This window comes from Nycticebus coucang, chromosome 9 (genome assembly GCF_027406575.1).
Source record: "Nycticebus coucang isolate mNycCou1 chromosome 9, mNycCou1.pri, whole genome shotgun sequence".
Lineage (NCBI taxonomy): Eukaryota > Metazoa > Chordata > Mammalia > Primates > Lorisidae > Nycticebus > Nycticebus coucang.
The window spans coordinates 1631816-1656034 of NC_069788.1; the positions used below are offsets into that span (position 1 = coordinate 1631816).

Below are 24219 nucleotides of genomic sequence, written 5' to 3' on the forward strand. Positions count from 1 at the left end.
ATGAGGCCGGCTCACAAGAGGAAACAGTGAGCCAGCTGCCCCTGTGGAATGCTATGTTCCACTCTCAAGCCCACGTTAGCTGAGACATTAGTTAAATGCAGTGCATCCAAGGAAGGGCAACAGAAAAGTAAAAGTTCTGGAAGCCGAGTGTGGTAGGAAAGAAAACTCCCACTAGTCTACAAGATGGACTTTGCTCTGGCTAAAAGAGAGAAGGCAGTTCATGTGGCAATCTAGCTTGTCAGCTGTGCTTCCATGACTTTCATTTGCAAAAAGGGAGAGAAAAAAACTATTTCTAAATGTGCATAAATATAGTTCACTGAACTTCTGTTGGGGGAGGTGGGCACATGTTTATCACGACTGCGGGTCGTCCTGAATGGCGGGGAAGCCACCCCTGCTGGACTCAGAGAGATCAGTCAGTAGCGGGCATCTGGGGCAGACCCGGGGGTGAGCTCCTACGCCCAGGAAAAGTGACCTGCGAAGAGCTGTGCCTGAGGATGGAGCTCGCCCCAACAAGTGCCCAAGCTGCGGGCAGACGAATGTGCTCAGGGGGTCGCAGCAGGGGCTTCTGCAGGGGTTAACAGCTGGAACAGGGCCTGCAGACTTCTCTCAAATCCTCTCAATTTGGCCTAGTAAAGACGTCTTTCATATGGAAATCTAAACACTCAGACACTCTGTGAAGCAATACTGTACACAAGCACGTGAGTAGGATTCTTTTTAATTATAAATTTATATGACTTACCATTTAAGATTTTCTTTTCCTCACGATAGTCTGTACAGTGATTCAGAAAAAAAAGTCAGGTAAGAATATACTATAAATGTCAAAGAGAGTGTCAGTCACATTGCTGATCCGAGAGAACAGCCCTTCTCTCTTGAAAGACTTCCTGCCAAGGGCTGGGGAGCAGACGGTTTCTGTTTGAAATACGCAAGGCCCATCTCAAAGATTGCAGAGTTGTTTCTCCAGATTTTTGCACCCAATTTCACCTGGCTTTTTTTCTACTGCTTTGGTCATTTTTCTCTAACCTTCTGTTTAATTTCCTTAGAGAACATGTAAGCCCTAAGTTTTATCCAGGTTATCATATTCTAAATTAGTCTAAATAACTACAATTTACTAGGTTACACTTTATAAATAAAACACACACCAGCTCCAAGACAGACATCTCACTCAATGCAATTACTACAATTACAACCCAGAAAAAAATTAATGAGTACTTTCCTTCAGGATGGCAGACAACTCTACAAAACTGTCTGGGAAGTATCCAGCCACATGATATGAAAAACAGACACAGGCATGCTCTGGATACTTTCCGGACAGCCCTCGTGTATCATACTTTACTAACCACAAGTGCTGCACCGCTGCGATCAAAATAAAGCCCTGAGCAAAGCTGTCAAAGCTTAAAACGGAAAAAAGGACGGTAAGCTAACACAGAATACCCAAGGAGTCAAACTGAAGGAGAACCTTACGCTGTCATCACTTCACTTTACGGAGAAAGAAGCGAATGCACTTTAAGACAAAGCTTCCCGATTTTTTATGTTCTAATTTTTAATCACCAGAAATTCCATAGTTACTTCCACGTCACTCACCAAGTGACGAAGGAGGCCAAATGGCTACCCTTTTTGTTTCCTTTTACAAAAATAATTTTAAAGCTCAAAAGGGTCTTAACAACATACAGCAAATTATCATCTGAGCCCCTCGTTTTAGACTGAAAATCAGAGGTCCAGGCCTTTGGAATCCACAGCTCTGCAGCAGCAAAGCCAAGTTAGACTTGTCCTCCCTAAAATTCAGCCTTATTTTTCTTGACAAGCTATCGCTATAGTAAATACTTCCTAAAAAGATGTAAGACTTAAAAAACATTTAAATTATGTCTAAAATGGGCTTTATCAACTGCCAGATAAAGATCTCATCACGGTTTGCGGGGGTCGCTGTGTCCTGCTTGGCCCTTTACGCAGTGAGTTTTACCTGCCTTTGCTGTTACACTTGTGATTCTTCATCTTAGAACAAACAGCAAGTTCACTGTAACGTTAAGTAAATTGCATCTATTTTCAGTGCACAACGTAGCTGGTGGCCTGGTAAGTCTCATTTATCATGTGAAACAATTTGTTTTTATGTAAGAGGTTCACAGATTTTGAAAAATTGTCTCAGGTAGTAATTTGTTTCTAGGGGAAAAAATTACCTCATATGAGTACTTCCTGCCAGATATGAAAGGATTTTTAATTTGCTAGAACTTTCTGGATTCTAATGAATTAGTAACCCCCCCCCCCCCGAGTCTTTTTTTTTTAGTAAGAGAAGTACATGATGTAGGAAGACAACTTCCGCCTGGATGACCTTTAAAACCTGAATCACCTGTGAAGCCCCACTGCTCTCCTCCTGCAACTCTCTCAAAAACTGAGTGAGTAGGGCACCGGCCCCATATGCCAGCGGAGGTGGGTTCAAACCCGGCCCCAGCCAAAAACTGCAAAATAAATAAATAAAAATGATTTCTTAAAAAAAAGAAAAAAAAAAAAAAAACCTGAGTCACGAGACAGAGGAGATTCTTCCCCACTGTTAAACCTATTTACACCTGAATCCTTTTAGTGAGGGGAGATATTTTTCTCCCTGAAATATGGTATCTTCTCTCGGTTACTAATTCTATCATGATTATCTTTCATTGCTAGAGAAGAAGGTGGGAAAACAGAAAAGTCCTTCTCCTTCTGCAATTCAAGTCTCCTACCAGCAGCAGCCCGAGGAGCCGGCAGATGGCCCCGTCACAGCACAGGCCAGCACGGGAGGGCACGTGACCTCTCCCACCAAATCGTGGAAATAAGACGCACAACATTTACAGTGAGGTCAAGTCAGTCATCTAGAAACTTGGTCAGGCCCTTCTCTCTTGCTGGCACCGAATCAGTGAACTTAAGAGCCAGTAAAGAAGATAAAGGGACTCATTTACCAAAGTAACCCAGCTTATAAGAACTTCCAAACACCAGAGTGCAAACTTACTGGGTTTTGTTTATATACATATTGCTTATTTGTTTTGTACCAATAATAGGAAAAAGAAGTAATCCTTATTGATCATCCTTTACACTCACTGTGCAAGTTAACTGTGCAAGATTCACTCACATTAATTCTTAGACCTATGACTCACTGCACACATCAGGAGGCTGAGACTCAGAGGAGGAAATTGGCCCAATGACGGCACAGCCCATGGGCCGCAGAGGCAGGGCCCAGACCCAGGTGCACCTGTGATGTTTCCACGCTGCCAATAAAACCTTAAAATGCAAAACTCACTGAATAAGTAGTGAATGACTATTTGAAGAAATCAATTTACCCAAATTGTAGTATGAAGGCAAGAGTTACTCAAGAGAAACAACTACTGTTCCCTCCCAGAGAAAGGGGTCCACAGTGCTCGTTATTCCAACTCCACATCACACATTTCCCAAGAGTTAGTAAAGAGATGGCCTTCCATGCCACCCGCACTGTGCAGAGCAGGCTCAGACGTAAGGAGAAGAAACGGGTTGTAATTTAAAAGAAGCTTAAAATAATAACACAGAGTCATCTGTAACGAGGAGCAAGGAGTGGGAAGGATCAAGGCAAATGGGAGAGACAGAGCTGGAAGGGAAATTTCACTGTATAATGTTCTACATTTCACTGATTTTTGAATTAAATGAATGTGTTATTTATTCAAAAAATTAAACTTTAAAAAAAAAAATTAAACTTTAAAAACAAATTCTAATCAAGTGATATAGTGAATCTCCCATCTAACACCAGAATCAGACTAAGGAAAACCAAGCACGAGGCGAGTCAGTTCTCTCACTTCCACGATGCTTACCCGCCACTCTGCATTTTATCTGCAAAATACGTCAAATCTTTAAGTGAACGTCACTTTATGATTCTAAAAACGAACTAGAGTGAAACGGTTGGAATGGCTAGGCCAGGAGGCCAATGAAAATGAGAAAAGCCGTGATCTACTTAAATCTGCCTGAAAATCCAAGTCAGACACAGACACATGAGCACCGCACCTCAGTGCCACTTACCTCTTGGCACAGCGGGCTTAACGGCCATCCTGCCCACCAGGCATTCTTTCAACATCGATTCATAATTGACCCAGCGATGAACCTGGTTTCGGAAGACAAATGACCAGATGACGGAGAAGCAACGTGACCCCATGTCCACAGGACACTCTCGTCCTTTTATAAGCAAAACTAACCTTTCTGAGCTGCTCTAAACACAGCACCTAAAAACCCAGCAGCAGCAGGTTCAGCCGGTCAGCAGGGCGGTGACAGGAAGGGCGCAGAGTGGCTGCTCAGAGCAGCCCCAGCACTGTCTGTCACCGCGCAGGTGCCTGTGTCTGCTGCCAGACGCCACTGGGAGGAACTAAACTGAAATATTTCCAGAGGGCACTTTCTCAATATGCTGATGGCCTTAACATATGCAGCTCTTGGGCTCAGATATTTAGGAATTACCTGAGAAGAAATGTGCGTATGTACAAAGATGTGGGTACCAGGCCGCTTACTACAGCCCTGCGTAAACAAGCCACTGTAACAATTATAAAGGATCAGTAAAGGAAAATCATAACATGTCATTCAATGACATATCACACCACGTCAAAAGTAATACTGAGATCATGATGTGTACGGTGTTATGTTCCTGAATAAACACACAACCAGAACAGAGAATGTGTAGAAAACACACACGTACTATAAATGTGCACTCACTGATAGAAATGTAATTTCATTTACTAATGTTCATGGGGCAACCCCTCAGTGGAAAGCACTACTTTCAGGGCTACAGGGCTGGACAGAATTTAAACAGATAAAGGAAAAATACTCCAGGAGGCAAAGGTGTAGAGTTTGCCAGTTATGGAACAGGGGAAAGTGGCGGGCGAGAGGCACGCTGAGAATGTTCATCCTGATAAATATTTGGGGGGCTTCAACTCTCAGGCGACTGCGTATACATTTATTTCACTGTCCGTGATGAGCCAGTGAGAGCTGCAGAGTCAAGGTCCGGGAGGACTGTCTTTAAGAAAACTGGTCAACAAGCATGTACTGAAGGTAAGAAATCAGGACAGTGTCACAACAGCAGGGTGGAGAGGCTGGTGAGGGGAATTAACACAGGGGGAGGGAAGGAGAGCTGCCATGGTCAAGGCAGGTCACAGGGCAGGAGAGGAGGCAGAGACTGCTCAGGGGCTCTGAGTCCCTACCATGGGGAAGGAGGGAGAGAGCTGACGCTATGCCAGGGCAAACTCAAGCGTCAACAGGGAATCAACACCCCTGCACATCTGAAAAGGCAAGACAAGGGGTTAAACCTGCAGGCAGAAATACAACCACAAGGAGATCACTCAATATTCTCTTCACAGCTCAACTCTTGGACTAAGGAAATTCTCAACTTGAAAGATGCGAAAAGCTTCGCTGAATTTTCCAGTTTACTTTGGTGGTAAGTCAACGTCGTAAGTAATTTAAGCATGGCTGGTCTCACTCCAGTCCAGGGGATGCAGCAACCTGCAACTGCTGTCTCAGCTGCTAGAGAAGGTGATGATCCCAGGAGGATGCTGTGGGGAGCCAGAGGCGGACGCCGGTCCCCCCCCAGAAAGAACACTAACAGCGGGTGAGACTCCGCCACTTCCCTAACTACGTCCAAGTCCATTTAAATATCAAATAACTACATTTCTGGAAACCTGGTCAAAAAGCCAATCCTACTATGGATGAGAAAGCAGAAAGACCTGAAATCAAATTGGATCTGATCAAAAATAATATAAAATAACCCAACCCAATTCGAGCATTTCAAATGACAACAAACCAGTACTCCAACATGGCCAACCAGCATTAAAATCCAAACTAAAGCATGTGTGAGACTCAGGGAAACTTCCATCCTTCAAAAAATTCTTGTTTCAGAAGCTTTGAAAATTGATAGTTTTTAGCATGTTCTACATGACTTTTTTTTTTTCTGTTCTGCATGAATTTTAAATAGGATAATAGCAAAGGCTTTTTAGTAAATATAAGGAGAAAAGTGACTAATCTAAATATCCTTTGCGATACCAGTATGGATTGTGTTCTCACTCCAGGAAAATCTAGGACTTCACTCATCACCCAGCGCCTCCTGACTTCCTGCGGGACCCGCAGACACAGTGTGGGGAGTTGGAGGCAACTGCCCCTGTAACAACCCCTGGTGAGAAAGCAGAGCCAGGGCCCTGCTGGAGTGCTCCAGCCCCTCCTTCAGCTGTCACTGCCTCCTGTGAACCAGTCAGCACATAACTGGAATTAATCAGCACTGCCCAGCAGAGGAAGCAGGGTCCTAGACACAGATTCAAAACCATCTCAGTAATAACAAAATTAAACAGCAAACTCAGAAGCTGCTACTTGTGAGCATCTTCCCATACTTCAAAATGCCAGGCAACACATCTGAAATTTATCCAACTGTTTTCTTTCTGTTTATAAATGTCGCACTGCTACATCTATGAGAACTCTTCTGCAGAACACTTGGATTCCTTCCAGCACCTTACCTGGTTGAACAGGTCCGTCCCGTCTGAGCCCGCTGCTCTCATGAGCTCCTCCTCCCCACCCGGGTGGTACTCCATGTACGGGCTGACGTTATAAACAAGCCCTGTGTCGAGGCAAGGAGAAATAATATCCTAAGTGAATGCCTTAAGTTCCAATAAATCTTTCCAAATATATTCTATTCAACAATCATAATTATTTCAAAGTATCAAGAACTGTCCAGGGTCTGAGATTTCACCTCACCTGCAAGTTAACAAGTTATCTGCATTTGCAGCCGCTCCCTGAACCCCGGTTCCCACAGAGTCACGTGAAGATGGCCTTGTGCCTGCCCACACACAGTGCTGTGTTACCGGAGAGGGACCTCGGCTTAGGAAACCAGAGACTTTTACCAGCCCACCTGCCCTTGTTCTAGAGTAAGCCATTGTCTTTTTTAACCCTGTCTTTTGCTCTACAGACACACTATTATCCAAGGTGGTTCACTACAAAACATCCTTGAAAAGACTGTCCAGGACAGAGATAGTCAGCGCCATTGCCCACAAGATGTGCAGAAATGCCAGAAGACCTACAGAAAAGGCCCCAGCACAGGGAGGACCACACACGTGTGGGTGATTTTTTGAAAGTACACACACACACACGCTGTACACAAAAATATTGTCTCTACTCGATCCTCTGCTGTCGTCTCATCCACACGCTGACCCTCGAAGCAAAGGCCAGGCCAAGGGAAAACGAAGCCCAAGTCTTCCCTCAGCTGCCCAAGGAACAAGGATTATTATTTAGATCTGAATCTTTTTATCTTCCCCAAATATTCATCTCATCACTTCTTATGTTCAATTATTTTTTATTTTAATCTTTTAAGAAAGAAGAATCAAGAACAGCAGCTAGAGCAGAGTATCTTAGTGAAGATCCTTCCCAAGGACATGAGCTGGAAAACTAGACAGTAGGTAAGTCCAGCCTAAAGACACCTCGAAAGTGCGAGGAGAACAACAGGTTTCTTACACCAGGAGCACTCCCTCTTTATACGATGACTTCCCTAAATTCAAACAACTTCAGATAACTTGAAATGTTATAATCTTGGAACAACAAAAGAGGTTGTTGGATTTTAGATGCAAGAAAGGTATCACAGTTTCTCCACTAGTTATAAATTTTAGAAAATAACCAGTCCAGATATCCTTGTAAAACTGCTTAAAGTCAAGCACAAAAGGAAACGGACTCACAGAGTCTCTCTTCCACAGTCCTCCAAATACGTCTCCTTTCTCCTTCTCCGTATACTGCTCTTCACCACATTTAGGAGAAATTTTCTTTATTATTTAATGCTCCAAAATCCACAGACCACAAGCCTGAGTGGTGATGATTAGATCAGGATTATTCCAACAGGCTCCTTAGACAGAGAATGCCTCCTACATGAGTGTCCCCAGCTTCCTTTGCAACCAAGTCTTCACTACAGTGCTAAAGTTTCTCAAGAACAAACACTGATTACCTGTTGATGAATTCCATGTGTCACAGCAACCAGCTCTGCAGGTCACTTTAATGGCTGTCCGTGGTCAGCCACAGGTGGAGATGCCCACGTGTGTTCCCTGCTGCCTGCTGGGCCTGTAGACTGACCCTGTTTCATAACCTCACCTCTTTCCAGACGAGGACCACTCTGAAACCTGAGGAACAACCCATCCTCTCTGACGGACAAAACTAGAAATGCGTCCACAAGCCCTCACTATACGAAATAAGCAGAGCCTGAGCAGAGCAGACCCGACCGCACTTGGCAGTGTGAGGGACCTCCCAGTTGTGAAACTCAGACCAACCCTAGGAGGGGACGGTGCATTTCCTCTGAAAGGCTTTCTGTCTTTCTTTCCTTCCTTCCTTCTTATCTCCTTCTCAAAGCATTTCCTACAACTAAAACCTGGGCATGAGGCAGAAGAAAGCAAGTGAGAAGTACCAGGCTTCACGAGTTCTGTTCACATGGCAACTTGAGGCCCGTCAGGGACATGGCAGGTGCAGCTCCAGAGCACCGCCCTGTGTGGACCTCACAACAGAGCAGGCACATGGTCTGGCTTCCCAGAGTGTTGAAGTTACCTTTACACCACACTCCAGTCTACTGAACAGGCAATAGCATTATGTCTAAAAAGTGTAAATACCTTAATTCAAAAAGCTAAAAATTGCTAGTCACCTGCAGGCCCTGCAGGTGCTGCCTGCACGGCGGTGGGAGTGCTGCAGGTGCTGCCTGCACGGCGGTGAGAATAGGATGGGAGGTCTGCTGAGGGTGGCAGCTGTGGTAATTTCTTGAAACAAGGCGACGGTGTAGTCAGTCACATTGACAGACTCTTCCTCTCACAGAGACTTCTCTGCAGCTGGCAATGCCCCCTGGCAGCCCTGACCCACAAGGATCCCTTCAGAACTGCAGTTAGTGCCCTCAGACCACGCCTCTCATGCAACTGACCTTCTGTCACATTCCAGGTACTCACTGTCACCTCAACAATGTTCACAGCATCTCCCCAGGACTAGAGTCCGTCTCAATGAGCTGTGTCCTTTTTATCTTCCCCAAATATCTTCTTTGCTCCCAAAGAAGCAGCTGCTCACCCCTTTGAGTGTCACCAGGAGACTACAGCAGGCCCTTATCAGGGCCCTGTCAGCCCCCCCCCATTAGGCCCCCATCAGGCCCCTGTTAGGACCCCCACCACTCCCTCCCCCACCCCACCCCCGGTCAGGCCCCAGTCAGGCCCCCATAGGCCTGTCAAACACCCGGTCAGGCCCCCCACCACCACGCCCCCATCAGGCCCCAGTCAGGACCCCCACCCCCCAGGTCAGGCCCCCATTAGGCCCATCAGACACCCAGTCAGGCCCCCCGCAATCAAACCCCTTCAGGCCCCCTGGTCAGGCCTCCGTCAGGCCCGGTTTCTGATCCTAGTTTTCCTGCTGTTTCCCCCATACTACAGGGACTTTTTCCACCGAAGTCCATAACTTGTTCCAATTTCCTGTTAATGCTCATGTTTTGACCTCCTCACAGGAACTGTGAATGTTCTTAGCGGCATCCAAAACACAAATCCTGGGCTTGCTTTGGGAGCACATAGGCACTACAATGAGAGTCCTTTCCAGAAGGTTCTCCATCTACTTAGCCCTGACCCTTCAGAGGAATCATTACCTGTGGCACCCACAGCCTCACAAAAAGTATTTCTTAAATAATAAGATTTGAAAATTAAAATCACTTCTCAATCCAGGGCCGCAGAATGGGCGCGTGCTAGCCAGCACGAAACCACATTCATCTCGTGTGTCTCCGTCAGAGCTCCTGGTGGTGTACCGTCCAATGAGCAGTAACAATTTTTAAGCAATCTTTTTACTGTGCAATAGGTCTCAACAGTGGGCTTAAAACAGCCAGAAAACCATGCTGTAAACACAGATGGTGCCAAAAAAATGTATACACGTTTTAAGAAAAGGAAAAAAACTGTATCGAAATTGTAATACTCAATATACACTAATAACGAAAGATGAATTCAAGTCACATTTAACTTCTGCAATTATGAGATGGGTTCCGAGCACCCCTGTCAGCAGCCAGACACTGCTGATGACAGCGAGGGACAAACAGCACGTGACATCTCCACTGTGCACTCGCGTCTGACAGTAGAGCGCTGCCACCCCGGCTTCCTTGTCCCACCTACAGGGCACAGGCAGAGGAGATCAGCACAGGGCTAAGGGCCCTGCGACTGTCAAAATTAAAAGTGGGCAATGAAAAATGTGTCAAATGGTTTATGTAGTGAGTGTATGATGCCCCATAATCATATCATTATATACAGTTATGATTTAATAAAAAAATTAAAAAAAAAAAAAAAAAAAGTGGGCAATGGCTTCAACTTCAAGTGAGCAGCTACATTAGCCCAAAACAAGAGAAGCAGCCTATCCTTTGAGGCTATGCAGCCAGGCATGGACTTTCCTGCTGCCTCTCACTAGCTATTACAGTCCTGTACGGCATCTTTATCCGACAGAAGGCAGCTTTGTCTACCGCAGTGCTTCTTAAAGTTTCCAACAAAAACGGCAACAAAAGCCCTGAACCAGATGGCCTCACATGAGAATTCCATCACTCCTTCAAAGATGAGCTTGTACCCATTCTAAAGAACCTATTCCAAAACATTGAGAAGGAAGGAACTTTCCCAACATGTTCTATGAAGCAAACATCACCTTGATTCCAAAACCAGGATAGGACCCAACTAAAAAGGAAAATTATAGACCGATTTCACTAATGAATATGAAATGCAAAAATACTCAACAAAATTTAGGTAATAGATTGCAGCAACACATGAAAAAAATTATACATCGTGATCAAGCAGGCTTCATCCCAGGTTTGCAAGGCTGGTTTAACATACTCAAGTCCATAAATGTAATAAATACACCATTATCAATAGGAACCAAAACAAAGACCACATGACCCTCTCAGTAGATGCAGAAAAAGCATTTGACAAAATTCAGCATCCTTTTCTAACAAAAACACTTAAGAAAATAGGCATAGGTGGCATATTTCTTAAGCTGATTGAAGCCATCTATGACAAACCCACAGATAGTATTATACTGAACAGAGTAAAATTGAAAGTTTTTCTACTTAGAACTGGAACCAGACAAGCTTGTCCTCTATTGCCACTGTTATTCAATATATTCTGGAAGTTCTAGCCAATGCAATCAGGCAAGAGAAGGCAATAAAGGGCATCCAAATGGGGACAGAGGAGGTCAAACTCTCACTCTTTGCCAATAATATATCTGATACTTAGAAAACCCCAAAGAGGGCGGCGCCTGTGGCTCAAGGAGTAGGGCGCCAGTCCCATATGCCAGAGGTGGCAGGTTCAAACCTAGCCCTGGCCAAAATCCAAAAAAAAAGAAAGAAAACCCCAAAGATTCAGCCACAAGACTCCTGAAAGTGATAAAAAATATACAGCAATGTCTCAGGACATAAAATCAATGTCCACAAACCAGTAGCCTTTGTATATGCCAATAATTTGCTTCTCAACTTGGTTGAAGAAGCAAGTTGAGCCAAGTTGAAAAGCAAATGAAGGACACAATTCCCTTCACTTAGCTTCAAAGAAAATTAAAATCTTAGGGATATAACTAACAAAAGAGGTGAAAGAGCTTTACAAAGAGAATTATGAAACCCTAAGAAAAGAAACTGCAGAAGACATAAACAAATGGAAGAACATCCCATGCCCTTTGCAAAGAATCAACACCGTCAAAATGTCGATTCTACCTAAACCAATCTAAAGATGCAATGCAATCCCCATTAAAATACCAACATTATATTTTGAAGAACTGGAAAAAATAGTACTTCATTTTGTATCGAACTAGAAAAAAACCCATACAGCGGCTTGGCGCCTGTAGCTCAGTGGCTAGTACACCAGCCACATACACCAGATCTGGCAGGTTCAAATCCAGCCCAGACCTGCCAAACAACAATGACAACTACAACCAAAAAAAAAAAGAAAAATAGCTGGGCGTTGTGGCGGGCGCCTGTAGTCCCAGCCACTTGGGAGGTTGAGGCAAGAGAATCACTTAAGCCCAAGAGTTTGAGGTTGCTGTGAGCTGTGACGCTACTCTTTAGAGGGTGACATAGTGAGACTCTATCTCAAAAAAAAAAAAAAAATATATATATAGAGAGAGAGAGAGAGACAAGGCTATTCTTAATAAAAACAAAGCTGGAGGCATCACCCTACCAGACTTCAGACTATATTACAAGTCCACAGTAATCAAAACAGCATAGTATTGGCACAAAAATAGAGACAGACATATGGAAAAGAGAAAACAAAGAGATAAAACCAGTCTCTCCTTGCCATCTGATCTTTAATAAACTAAAGAAAAGCTTAGTGTGGGGAAGAGAATCCCTGTTCAACAAATGGTGCTGGGAGAAATGGATGGCCACATGTAAAAGACTGAAACTCGACCTGCACCTTTCACCCCTTAGAAAAATTGACTGAAGATGGATAAAAGATTTAAATCTAAGATACAAAATGATAAAAATCTTAGAAGAAAGTGTGGGGAAAAACTCTCGATAATGTTAGACTGGGGAAAGATTTTATGACAAAGGCTTTAGCGGCCCTCACAACAACAACAAAAATTAACAAATGGGACTTAATTAAGCTGAAAACCTTCTGCACAGCTAAGGACACAAGTAAAGCAAAAAGACAACCTTCAGATGGGAAAAGACATTTGCAGGGTATGAATCTGACAAAGTTATCTAGGGTTGATAACTAGAACCTACAGAGAACTAAAATTAATCAATAAAAAGAGTAAATAATCCCATCTACCACTGGGCAAGAGACATGAACAGAACCTTCTCTGATGAAGACAGACAACTGACTAACAAACATCTGAAAAAACGCTCTGATCATCAGAGAAACGCAAATCAAAGCCACCCTGAGATGTCACCTAACCCCAGCAAGGATGGCCGACATAACAGTCTCAGAGCAGCAGATGCTGGCGTGGATGTGGGGAGAAGGGAACACTTCTACACTGCTGGTGGGACTGCAAACTAGTATAATCTTTAAGTATGAAGAATTCTCAAGGAATTCAAATTAGACCTCCTATTTGATCCTACAATCCCATTACTAAGCATCTACCCAGAAGAAAAAAAGTCATTTTATCATAAGGACATTTGCACTAGACTGTTTATCACAGCTCAATTTACAATCGCCAAAATCTGGAAACAGCCTAAATGCCCACCAACCCAGGAATGGATTAACAAGCTGTGGTGTATGTACACCATGGAATACTATTCAGCCACTAAAAAAGATGGGGACTTTACATCTTTTGTATTAACCAGGTTAGAGTTGGAACACATTCTTCTTAGTAAAGCATCACAAGAATGGAGAAGCAAGAATCCAATGTACTCAATACTAATATGAAGCCAGTAGATGATCTAACACATGCCGACATAAGAGAAAAACTCAAATCAATTCAAGGTAAGGGAGAAATGAAGGAGCAGAGAGGGGGATGGAGGTTCTGGTGTGTGGCACCCTTCTTGGGGGTGGGACACAATTACAAGAGGAACTTTACCCAACAAATGCAATCAGTATAACCTAATTCTTTGAACCCCAGTATAAACTGAATGAAACCCAAACAACAACAACAAAAATACCCATTTCAAAATTACCATTTAGTACTTTTCAGAAACTTATACTTCAATTCAATCACAGAATGACAATCTTAAGAGTGGGGGCCTTTAGCCTGACCCCTCACCAGCACTGGATTCACCTCCACAGGGCCACAGACAGAGCACTGCCGTCACCTGCTTGAACAGCCCTATTGTCTAAGAGGTCACCCATTTTTAAAGCTTAGTTCAAGATCAGTATCATTTTTATGCCTGAAAACTAACAGTGACATTTAAGACACAAAGAATTCTTTCTGGGTAGCACCCGTAGCTCAGTGGGTAGGGTGCTGGCCACAAGCACCAGGACTGATGAGTTCAAACCCAGTCAGGGCCTGCTAAAACAAAAAAATAGCCGGGCGTTATGGCAGATACCTGTAGTCCCAGCTACTCGGGAGGCTGAGGCAAGAGAATTGCTTGAGCCTGAGAGTTTGAGGTTGCTGGGAGCTGTGACACCACAGCACTCTACTGAGGATGACAAAGTGAAGCTCTGTCTCAATAAAAAAAAAAAAAAATTAAGAAAGAAAAGAATTCTTTCTATCTTAACAAAGGACGTGTCCTTTGCACATGTGTACTTTTAGTATTTAAAATTTATTTAAATAATGTTTTAAATTTGAATCCCCACTTCCTCTGATAAAGGCTGTGGGTATTTGGCAATATTTACTTTTCTATTTATGCAAATTTGTTTAGAAAAGCCTTTAAAAACCACAGCAAAATATACAGGAGAAAAGAAAATAAACCAATTGCATGACCTAGCTAACAGTATGACTGTGAGTGAGCATTTAACACAGTCCTGAACTTCCTAGCAGCCAAAGCCAAAACAGACACGAGTAAACAGTGTTCTCATTATCTGATCTTAAAAAGTATTAAAATAAATCAAACAAAAAAGAGAGACTCATTAGTTCTTTAAAAGGGAGAAATTCTCCTGCTGTTGGAAGAACGGAGTCCTTGTAAAGGGCACACTGACGACATTACAACCCAACAGCAGACAGGAACACTCCCCCAGGAGCAGGGCTCATCCTTCTCATCCTCCCCGTCCAGGCAGTCAGGACTCCACACTCTGTATCTACAGACCTGCACGTTCTGGGCATTGCCTACACGTGGAGTCACGTGCTAGGTGTCACCTACAGCTGCCGTCACGGTTCGCCCATGACGCTGTGTCTCCATCTTTTCCTTTTTATGGCTGGACAACGTCCCCTTATGGATACACCATGTCTGTTTATCCGTTCATTGGGGGGTGAGGGGTGGACATTACAGTTGTTTACACTTTTGGTTCTTACGCATGTCTCTGCTGTAATCATTGGTGTACAAGTTTTTGTGGGGGAATTTCTTACTTCTCTGAGGTAAACACCCAGGAGTGAATTCAGTGGGTCACATTGTGTTTCGTGTTTGAACTTTTGAGGAACTGTAATCTCACCAGTGACGTCTGAAAGTTCCAACTTCAGAGAGCTCTTCTTAGTCAATACTCCAACCCTTTCCCATCCACAGAAACTCTGCGCACCTACCTCTCAGATGGCCGCATTTAGGCCTGGGCTGCAGCACGCTGCAACTTCATCTCACAAGCAACTCCACGCGACAGGGTTTGGTTACAGACAGACACGTTAGTCCTCAAGGGACATTTTATGGCTGTTGATCCCTCTTTCAGCTGACGTTGCCCCAAGGTTCTGGGTTACGTAGCCACACCTGTGAGCCATGAGGGCCACAGAAGCTGCATCACCCCCGTGCGGGCCGCACACCCACTAACTGAAGATTTTTCATTTTTTCTTTGTTCTCATCTACATTGCAGAGTCTCAGGACTGTCCAGGGACTCCTGAGGGAGCTAAAGACTCTCAATGACCCAAGGCCAAAATGTTTTCACAGAAATACTGAGATGTTCTTTTTTTTTGGTTTTTCTTTTGAGACAGGGTCTTGCTCTATCACCCAGGCTGCAGTACAGTGGTACTACCGTAGCTCACTGCAACCTCGACCTTGCAGGCTCGAGTGATCCTCCTGCCTCAGCTTCCCAAGTAGCTGGAACTACAGCATACCACCATGCCCAGCCAATTTTTTCAAATTATTTTTTGTAGAGACAGGATCTCACTATGTTGCCCAGGCTGGTCTCAAAGTCCTGGCATCAAGCAATCCTCCAGCCTTGGCCTCCCAAAGTGCTGGGGCTATAGGGAGGAGCTACCCTGCTCAGCGCATCTGTCTTCTTTACACTCACTCTTTCATGAGGGTGGAGTTTTCTAGAGACAACACAACGTGATATAAGACAGAATGCAGACGGTGACATGAGAATACGGCTGTCACCTATTAAACCACACCCTGAAGATAACTGCCAACGTGTAAAACAATACCATTTTTCTATTTTCTGCTTTGGAAAACACAGTTATTTTCATAAACGTAGGGCATTGCCTACATGTGGAGTCACATGCTAGGTGTCACTATTTATAATAACATACAGTGGGTTTATAGTTTTTGTTTTTATAATGTAATTTTAAAATATTCCTTAAATTTCTTAATGCTAATTTCTGAAAGGTAAATATCAATTGACATCAGAAACAAAAGCTCTTTGGGGTTTTCAATAATTTTCAAAAGAATAAAGGGATCTTTAGACCAAAAAGTTTGAGACACACCACTTTAAGTAAAAGTGGTACTTTTGTAATCACATTTTAAAGTAATTTGGATTTTTAAAATTCAAATATTTAAGTCAAAAGCCCCATACCACATTCACTCAACAAACATTTGGTGCCATCACGAATGCACTGAGTACCAGCCCCTCTCCGTGGCGTTCTGTGCATGTGGGTCCACTCCCCGCTGTCCCCAGATGGCCAGCGGGCAAGGTCAGGCTTCTCTGCATCCAAACACACAGACGGGCTCCCCGCGAACTGCGCCCGTGCGCCCTCCTGTGCTCAGCACGGAAACTGCACGTTATCGTCCCTATTCTGTGACTGGTTCTAACAATTGCTGAGGCAGTGTCACAACACGCTACTATGACTGTGGATTTTAATTCTACCTGGGTTCCATTAATGTTTTCTTCATGTATTTTGGTGTTTTGCTATTACAGGCACAGACAGTCTTCCTAATGAACCAACACCTTTGATCATGAAACATCTCTGGCAAGATCCCTTTAATACAGTCCAACCCATAATGCTGTTTAGGGTTTAGACAGAAACTTTCTTCCGTACGTTTACTTTGAACATATACATAGGTGAACACAAGCGCGCGCGCACACACACACACACAGAGATACTCTTTTTATTGGGATGTATGGTTTATTTATGTTTAAATTTACCAATGTGGTAGAATCTAGACTAGTCCAAGTTTTCTATTTATATCTCTGCTTCCCTTTCTCTGCTTTCTCTCAGGCTAAGCAACCTGTTTTTAGACTTTCATTCTATTTTATCTATTGGCTGTTTTGTTTTTTTTTTTGGAGGCAGAGTTTCACTGTCGCCTTTGTTAGAGTGCCATGGAGTCAACAGCTCATAGCAACCTTAAACTCTTGAGCTGAAGCGATTCTCTTGCCTCAGACTCTGAAGTAGCTGACTACAGGCGCCCGCCACAAAACCCAGCTATTTTTTGTTGCAGCTGTCATTGTTGGTTAGCAGGCCGGGTCCAGATTCGAACCCTCTAACTTCGGTGTATGTGGCTGGTGCCATAACCACTAAGCTACAGGCACCAAGCCTCTATTGGCTTTTTAGCCTTAATTCTTTGCAATATCTGTTTAGTGTTCAAGGAATTGTAATACACGTATCACCAACTTTCACCTGCTTACTTAAAGTTAATATTGTACCCTTTCACATGTACTACAAGAACCATTTACTGCTTTCTATTCCCATACTTCAGGTAACTTCATGATACAGTGTTATAATTTTTGCCTTAGTCATGCACTTTTTTAAATGAATAACGCAAAAATTCACCATTTCCTGAAGATCTGAGCTTCCCTTTGGTATCACTGCCTCCAAACCTGATGAATCTCTTTTAACATTTCTTACAGCACAAGTCTGCTGATAATAAATCTCAGTTTTCATCTGAAAAAGTCTGTATTTCACCTTCATCTTTAAATAATTTGTATCTTTATGGATATAGAATTCAGGCTTGACTGTGTTATTTTTTCTTCAGCAGACATTTTCCTTGTTTCCCAGGATATCTTCTCTGACTACTTTCAAGATTCTTTTTTTTTTTTTTAACACACTATTAGCAGTTTATTGACAAATATCTTCATCTTTGCCACATTCTTTAAAATCTTTTTTTTTTTTTTTTTTATTGTTGGGGATTGAGGGTACAATAAGCCAGGTTACACTGATTGCAATTGTTAGGTAAAGTCCCTCTTGCAATCATGTCTTGCCCCCATAAAGTGTGACACACACCAAGGCCCCACCCCCTTCCCTCCTTCCCTCTTTCTGTTCCCCCCCCATAACCATAATTGTCATTAATTGTCCTCATATCAAAATTGAGTACATAGGATTCATGCTTCTCCATTCTTGTGATGCTTTACTAAGAATAATGTCTTCCACTTCCATCTAGGTTAATACGAAGGATGTAAAGACTCCATTTTTTTAATCGCTGAATAGTATTCCATGGTATACATATACCACAGCTTGTTAATCCATTCCTGGGTTGGTGGGCATTTAGGCTGTTTCCACATTTTGGCGATTGTAAATTGAGCTGCAATAAACAGTCTAGTACAAGTGTCCTTATGATAAAAGGATTTTTTTTCCTTCTGGGTAGATGCCCAGTAATGGGATTGCAGGATCAAATGGGAGGTCTAGCTTGAGTGCTTTGAGGTTTCTCCATACTTCCTTCCAGAAAGGTTGTACTAGTTTGCAGTCCCACCAGCAGTGTAAAAGTGTTCCCTTCTCTCCACATCCACGCCAGCATCTGCAGTTTTGAGATTTTGTGATGTGGGCCATTCTCACCTCACTGGGGTTAGATGATATCTCAGGGTTGTTTTGATTTGCATTTCTCTAATATATAGAGATGATGAACATTTTTTCATGTGTTTGTTAGCCATTCATCTGTCATCTTTAGAGAAAGTTCTATTCATGTCTCTTGCCCATTCGTCTGTCATCTTTAGAGAAAGTTCTATTCATGTCTCTTGCCCATTGATATATGGGATTGTTGGCTTTTTTCATGTGGATTAATTTGACTTCTCTATAGATCCTAGTTATCAAGCTTTTGTCTGATTGAAAATATGCAAATATCCTTTCCCATTGTGTAGGTTGTCTCTTTGCTTTGGTTATTGTCTCCTTAGCTGTACAGAAGCTTTTCAGTTTAATGAAGTCCCATTTGTTTATTTTTGTTGTTGTTGCAATTGCCATGGCAGTCTTCTTCATGAAGTCTTCCCCCAGGCCAATATCTTCCAGTGTTTTTCCTATGCTTTGAGGATTTTTATTGTTTCATGCCTTAAATTTAAGTCCTTTATCCATCTTGAATCAATTTTTGTGAGTGGGGAAAGGTGTGGGTCCAGTTTCAGTCTTTTACATGTAGACATCCAGTTCTCCCAACATACTTTCAAGATTCTTTATCTTTGGATTTTAGCAGTTTGAACAGGATGAATGATTAACATATTTAGCAGAATGAAGAAAGATGAAAATAAAAACTATGTGTAAGTTGAAGAGAAACCTCTAATAAGCCAATTGTCTCAACAAAACCCACCCAAAGGCACAGGAATCAGAGATTCCAGGTAGTTCTGAAAGTCAGAATGGACCCGAGGAGACCCACAGACCCCTCCCCTTCTCTCACGCGCCCACACAGCCCTGTGAGAGGTGCAAGGCTCCTCTCCCGGCAGGATGACCCAGAGAGACGCTGCACCTGGGGACGTACACAGCGCAAGTGGGATCTGCACTAACCAAGAAGCTGTGTGGTGGGCGTCGGCGTCCCTGCCCCCCCACCCTGCTCAGGGACCCCCTTTCTCCTTTCAGTCCTGCTTGCTTCAGTTTGGTTCCACTGTAGGTGACAGGAAGAAGTCTGTGACCCAGGCTTAAGTGAACAACATACACCATTTCCCCCTAAATAGAATTACTGTCCCTACAATGCGAACACAACTGACGCTGTACCATCAGAACCAGGCCTAGACCTACACTTAGCCACCAGAGGGACAGAACTGGACAGGCGCCGGGCTGCAAGGGCTGTGTCAGCCTGTGGCTGTGAAGAGCAAGCTGGCCCTAGGAGGGCGCTCTCCGGGAGCCAAGACACTGCCCGAGCAGTTCCCGGGGACCTGGGCCTCACCTGGGGCCTCTTTGTCAGTTTCTGCTTGAACAGGCCAGGCCAGGCTTCTGCTGCTTCCGTCATGGCGGTCCCTGTTGATAAACCTCCTCGGCTTCAATCCCCACATTTGGAAAATGAGGCTTCTCAGAGGTCAGTGCCCACCTCCGAGGTCTGCTGTGAAGTTCACACATAAGCATAAAGCACTGTTCTGGTGCCCATCAGCCTGCTAAGGCATTAAAACAGAAAACACGTCCTGTTAAAAACACTGAACTATACAAGAGGTTTTAATTTAAAATCTGAGAATTGTGTGACTGGATAATAGGTTCCAATGTGCAAAAATCTCTAGTTAAAAAATAACGGCAACAGCCAAAACATAAATGGGAGTCAAAATCACAACAGTGAATTTGCCATTACCACGTGATTCAGGCTTTAACCAAGAGCAGAAGAGCTGTGCACACCACTTCTGTAAGTACGCTGATGCAACGCTGAAGAAAAAACATCTTAAAATAGCTCCATCCTAACAAAGAGTAGAAATCAGTGAAATACAAAACAAGCAGCAGACAAAATTAAAGCCAAAATTCCGTTTCATTGAAAAGTTAAGAAAATTGATAAAGTCCTAAGACTCATAAGGGGAAAAAAAGGAATGAAAGAAACCAAAAATTAGCAATAATGGGAATGAAAGAGAGTATGAAGTGTATCCATGAACCAGAAAATGTTCAAGAGGAGGACGCTGTAAGGAACTTCACGCCCAAACAGTCCCTAACTTAGATGGAATCAACAAATTCACTAAAGACATAATCCATTAAAACTGACACAAAAACAAAAGAAAATCTGAATAGCCCTGTAACCTTTTTAAAAATTAAATTTGTAATTGAAAAAGGTTTCCCACAAAAAACATTTTAAAATATTGGTTGAAGTCTGTAAAGCCCCGTGTTGGCCAAAGTAAACACCTGAGGCTTAGCTGGAGCCTCCCGGACCACCAGGCCTTCTCCTTTACTGAAGTTTTAATAAATGGGAGAGAGATACAGAGAGAGGAAGCGGAAAATTAAAAACAGAAAGAAAAGTAAATGACAGTTTAGGAGATAAAGACAGGATGAAAGTAAGAGAAAGCAAATAATCTTAGATGTCAGCAAGACAGAAGAACTAACAGAATCAACCGGGACAAGACTGTCTGCATTTAAGGTACAGAGCAGGGGACCTCAGAGATCCATGGTCAGGGCAGAAGGGAACGAGGGGAAACAGGCCTCTAAGAAACGTCGGTTTTGAGACTGTCTGCATTTAAGGTACAGAGCAGGGGACCTCAGAGATCCATGGTCAGGGCAGAAGGGAACGAGGGGAAACAGGCCTCTAAGAAACGTCGGTTTTGAGACTGTCTGCATTTAAGGTACAGAGCAGGGGACCTCAGAGATCCATGGTCAGGGCAGAAGGGAACGAGGGGAAACAGGCCTCTAAGAAACGTCGGTTTTGAGACTGTCTGCATTTAAGGTACAGAGCAGGGGACCTGAGAGATCTATGGTCAGGGCAGAAGGGAACGAGGGGAAACAGGCCTCTAAGAAACGTTGGTTTTGAGACTGTCTACATTTAAGGTACAGAGCAGGGGACCTCAGAGATCTATGGTCAGGGCAGAAGGGAACGAGGGGAAACAGGCCTCTAAGAAACGTCGGTTTTGAGACTGTCTACATTTAAGGTACAGAGCAGGGGACCTCAGAGATCCATGGTCAGGGCAGAAGGGAACGAGGGGAAACAGGCCTCTAAGAAACGTCGGTTTTGAGACTGTCTGCATTTAAGGTACAGAGCAGGGGACCTCAGAGATCCATGGTCAGGGCAGAAGGGAACGAGGGGAAACAGGCCTCTAAGAAACGTCGGTTTTGAGACTGTCTGCATTTAAGGTACAGAGCAGGGGACCTGAGAGATCCATGGTCAGGGCAGAAGGGAACGAGGGGAAACAGGCCTCTAAGAAACGTCGGTTTTGAGACTGTCTGCATTTAAGGTACAGAGCAGGGGACCTGAGAGATCCATGGTCAGGGCAGAAGGGAACGAGGGGAAACAGGCCTCTAAGAAACGTCGGTTTTGAGACTGTCTGCATTTAAGGTACAGAGCAGGGGACCTCAGAGATCCATGGTCAGGGCAGAAGGGAACGAGGGGAAACAGGCCTCTAAGAAACGTCGGTTTTGAGACTGTCTGCATTTAAGGTACAGAGCAGGGGACCTGAGAGATCTATGGTCAGGGCAGAAGGGAACGAGGGGAAACAGGCCTCTAAGAAACGTTGGTTTTGAGACTGTCTACATTTAAGGTACAGAGCAGGGGACCTCAGAGATCTATGGTCAGGGCAGAAGGGAACGAGGGGAAACAGGCCTCTAAGAAACGTCGGTTTTGAGACTGTCTGCATTTAAGGTACAGAGCAGGGGACCTCAGAGATCTATGGTCAGGGCAGAAGGGAACGAGGGGAAACAGGCCTCTAAGAAACGTCGGTTTTGAGACTGTCTACATTTAAGGTACAGAGCAGGGGACCTCAGAGATCCATGGTCAGGGCAGAAGGGAACGAGGGGAAACAGGCCTCTAAGAAACGTCGGTTTTGAGACTGTCTGCATTTAAGGTACAGAGCAGGGGACCTGAGAGATCCATGGTCAGGGCAGAAGGGAACGAGGGGAAACAGGCCTCTAAGAAACGTCGGTTTTGAGACTGTCTGCATTTAAGGTACAGAGCAGGGGACCTGAGAGATCCATGGTCAGGGCAGAAGGGAACGAGGGGAAACAGGCCTCTAAGAAACGTCGGTTTTGAGACTGTCTGCATTTAAGGTACAGAGCAGGGGACCTCAGAGATCTATGGTCAGGGCAGAAGGGAACGAGGGGAAACAGGCCTCTAAGAAACGTCGGTTTTGAGACTGTCTGCATTTAAGGTACAGAGCAGGGGACCTCAGAGATCTATGGTCAGGGCAGAAGGGAACGAGGGGAAACAGGCCTCTAAGAAACGTCGGTTTTGAGACTGTCTGCATTTAAGGTACAGAGCAGGGGACCTCAGAGATCTATGGTCAGGGCAGAAGGGAACGAGGGGAAACAGGCCTCTAAGGAACGTCGGTTTTGAGACTGTCTACATTTAAGGTACAGAGCAGGGGACCTCAGAGATCTATGGTCAGGGCAGAAGGGAACGAGGGGAAACAGGCCTCTAAGAAACGTCGGTTTTGAGACTGTCTACATTTAAGGTACAGAGCAGGGGACCTCAGAGATCTATGGTCAGGGCAGAAGGGAACGAGGGGAAACAGGCCTCTAAGCAACTTGGGCTTGCACTCCCTAAACAGCAAGTGCCAACAGGGGAGACTTGCTCAAAACATGCTGTCGGAGACAGCAACCACAACATATGAAGCAGATAGTCTACTCTAGTAACACATTACTACTCTAATTTATAGCAATGTACTATCACAGCTATATAGTATCTAAACAAGTAGCAGATAGTCTACTCTAATAACAATAAAACTGACATTATATGTCATAACTGCAGTGTAAATCAAAGACAGCCTGAGCAGCACAGCTGATTCCTGTTACTCACAGCAGTTAAGCTCAGTAAAGTTGCTGCAACTCTGATTTACTGAATGCTCAGGCACTGCTGCTTCTGTGAGCCTCTGACCATGGTACTTTTATTTTTACCTTGTTTAACATTTGTTTCCTGTTTTGAGACACTATTCAGTATGTGAAACATACTGTGGATTCCTAACACTGAACCAACGGCCGACAGCTCTCAGGTCTGAACGCAGCTTACCCAACGCAGTTCCTCCGTGTCCACCACAGCCTCCTCACACAGAACCTCAGGGCTATTCTTGGGGGCCATTTTACACAATGGTATCACCAACAAAAAAGCACAAAAATATAAAAACATGACATTAAATAGACCTCGAAAAAGACAGCTATTTACAATGACGGCTGGAAGGAGAAGCCAGAGCACTGCCTTGTCTGACCTCAGCTAGCAGCAAGCTCGGAGGGTGACAGTCCCCACTCCTCTGGACAGGTCTGCGAATGACCCAAAAGTGCTGGGGTATGGATTTGACAGCACAAATAAATTTTAGCACACAGGCAAATTTGCAAACACAGAATCCACAAATAATGAGGATTGACTGTATTCACAAAAATTCACTGAGGGGGACCGGCAGAAACAGGGTAAGAAGGAAAAGAAAAGTGGGCAGCTGCTGAGGCCAAGGAGACAGCTCCTCAGCTGAGAGACGAGCAGGTGGGAGACAGACTGTTCTGGGCTACTGCAGAAGCAGAACTAGCCAGGATGGCAGGGGCGGAAATCCTTGAAATTCACACTGCTCAACTCCTAAGACCCCTACAGAAGGACTGCCCAGGGAGAACTGCTTAAAGAAGCAGCTGGTCAGCACCCCATGATTAACTGATGCCCTATTAGCATCTTGGAGACTTTCCAAAGAAGTCCGTTCAGAATACTATGGAGTCAGCTTA

General features: G+C 44.1%; 1 protein-coding gene across 5 annotated transcripts in view; it reads right to left on the reverse strand.

Moving 5' to 3' along the window:
* LOC128593754 (cytochrome b5 reductase 4) overlaps positions 1-24219 on the reverse strand; it is a 67297-nt gene that overhangs the window by 34340 nt on the left and 8738 nt on the right. For 3 of the 5 annotated variants that reach the window (XM_053602088.1, XM_053602085.1, XM_053602089.1), the window contains exons 3-5: positions 6474-6574; positions 4009-4090; positions 740-769 (exon numbers count right to left, since the gene is read on the reverse strand). The exons of 1 other annotated variant lie outside the window; for it this stretch is intronic. In XM_053602088.1, the coding sequence (XP_053458063.1) occupies positions 740-769; positions 4009-4090; positions 6474-6574 (213 nt within the window). The remainder of the gene's footprint in view (positions 1-739; positions 770-4008; positions 4091-6473; positions 6575-24219) is intronic. One more of the 5 variants, XM_053602086.1, reaches the window with a different exon arrangement.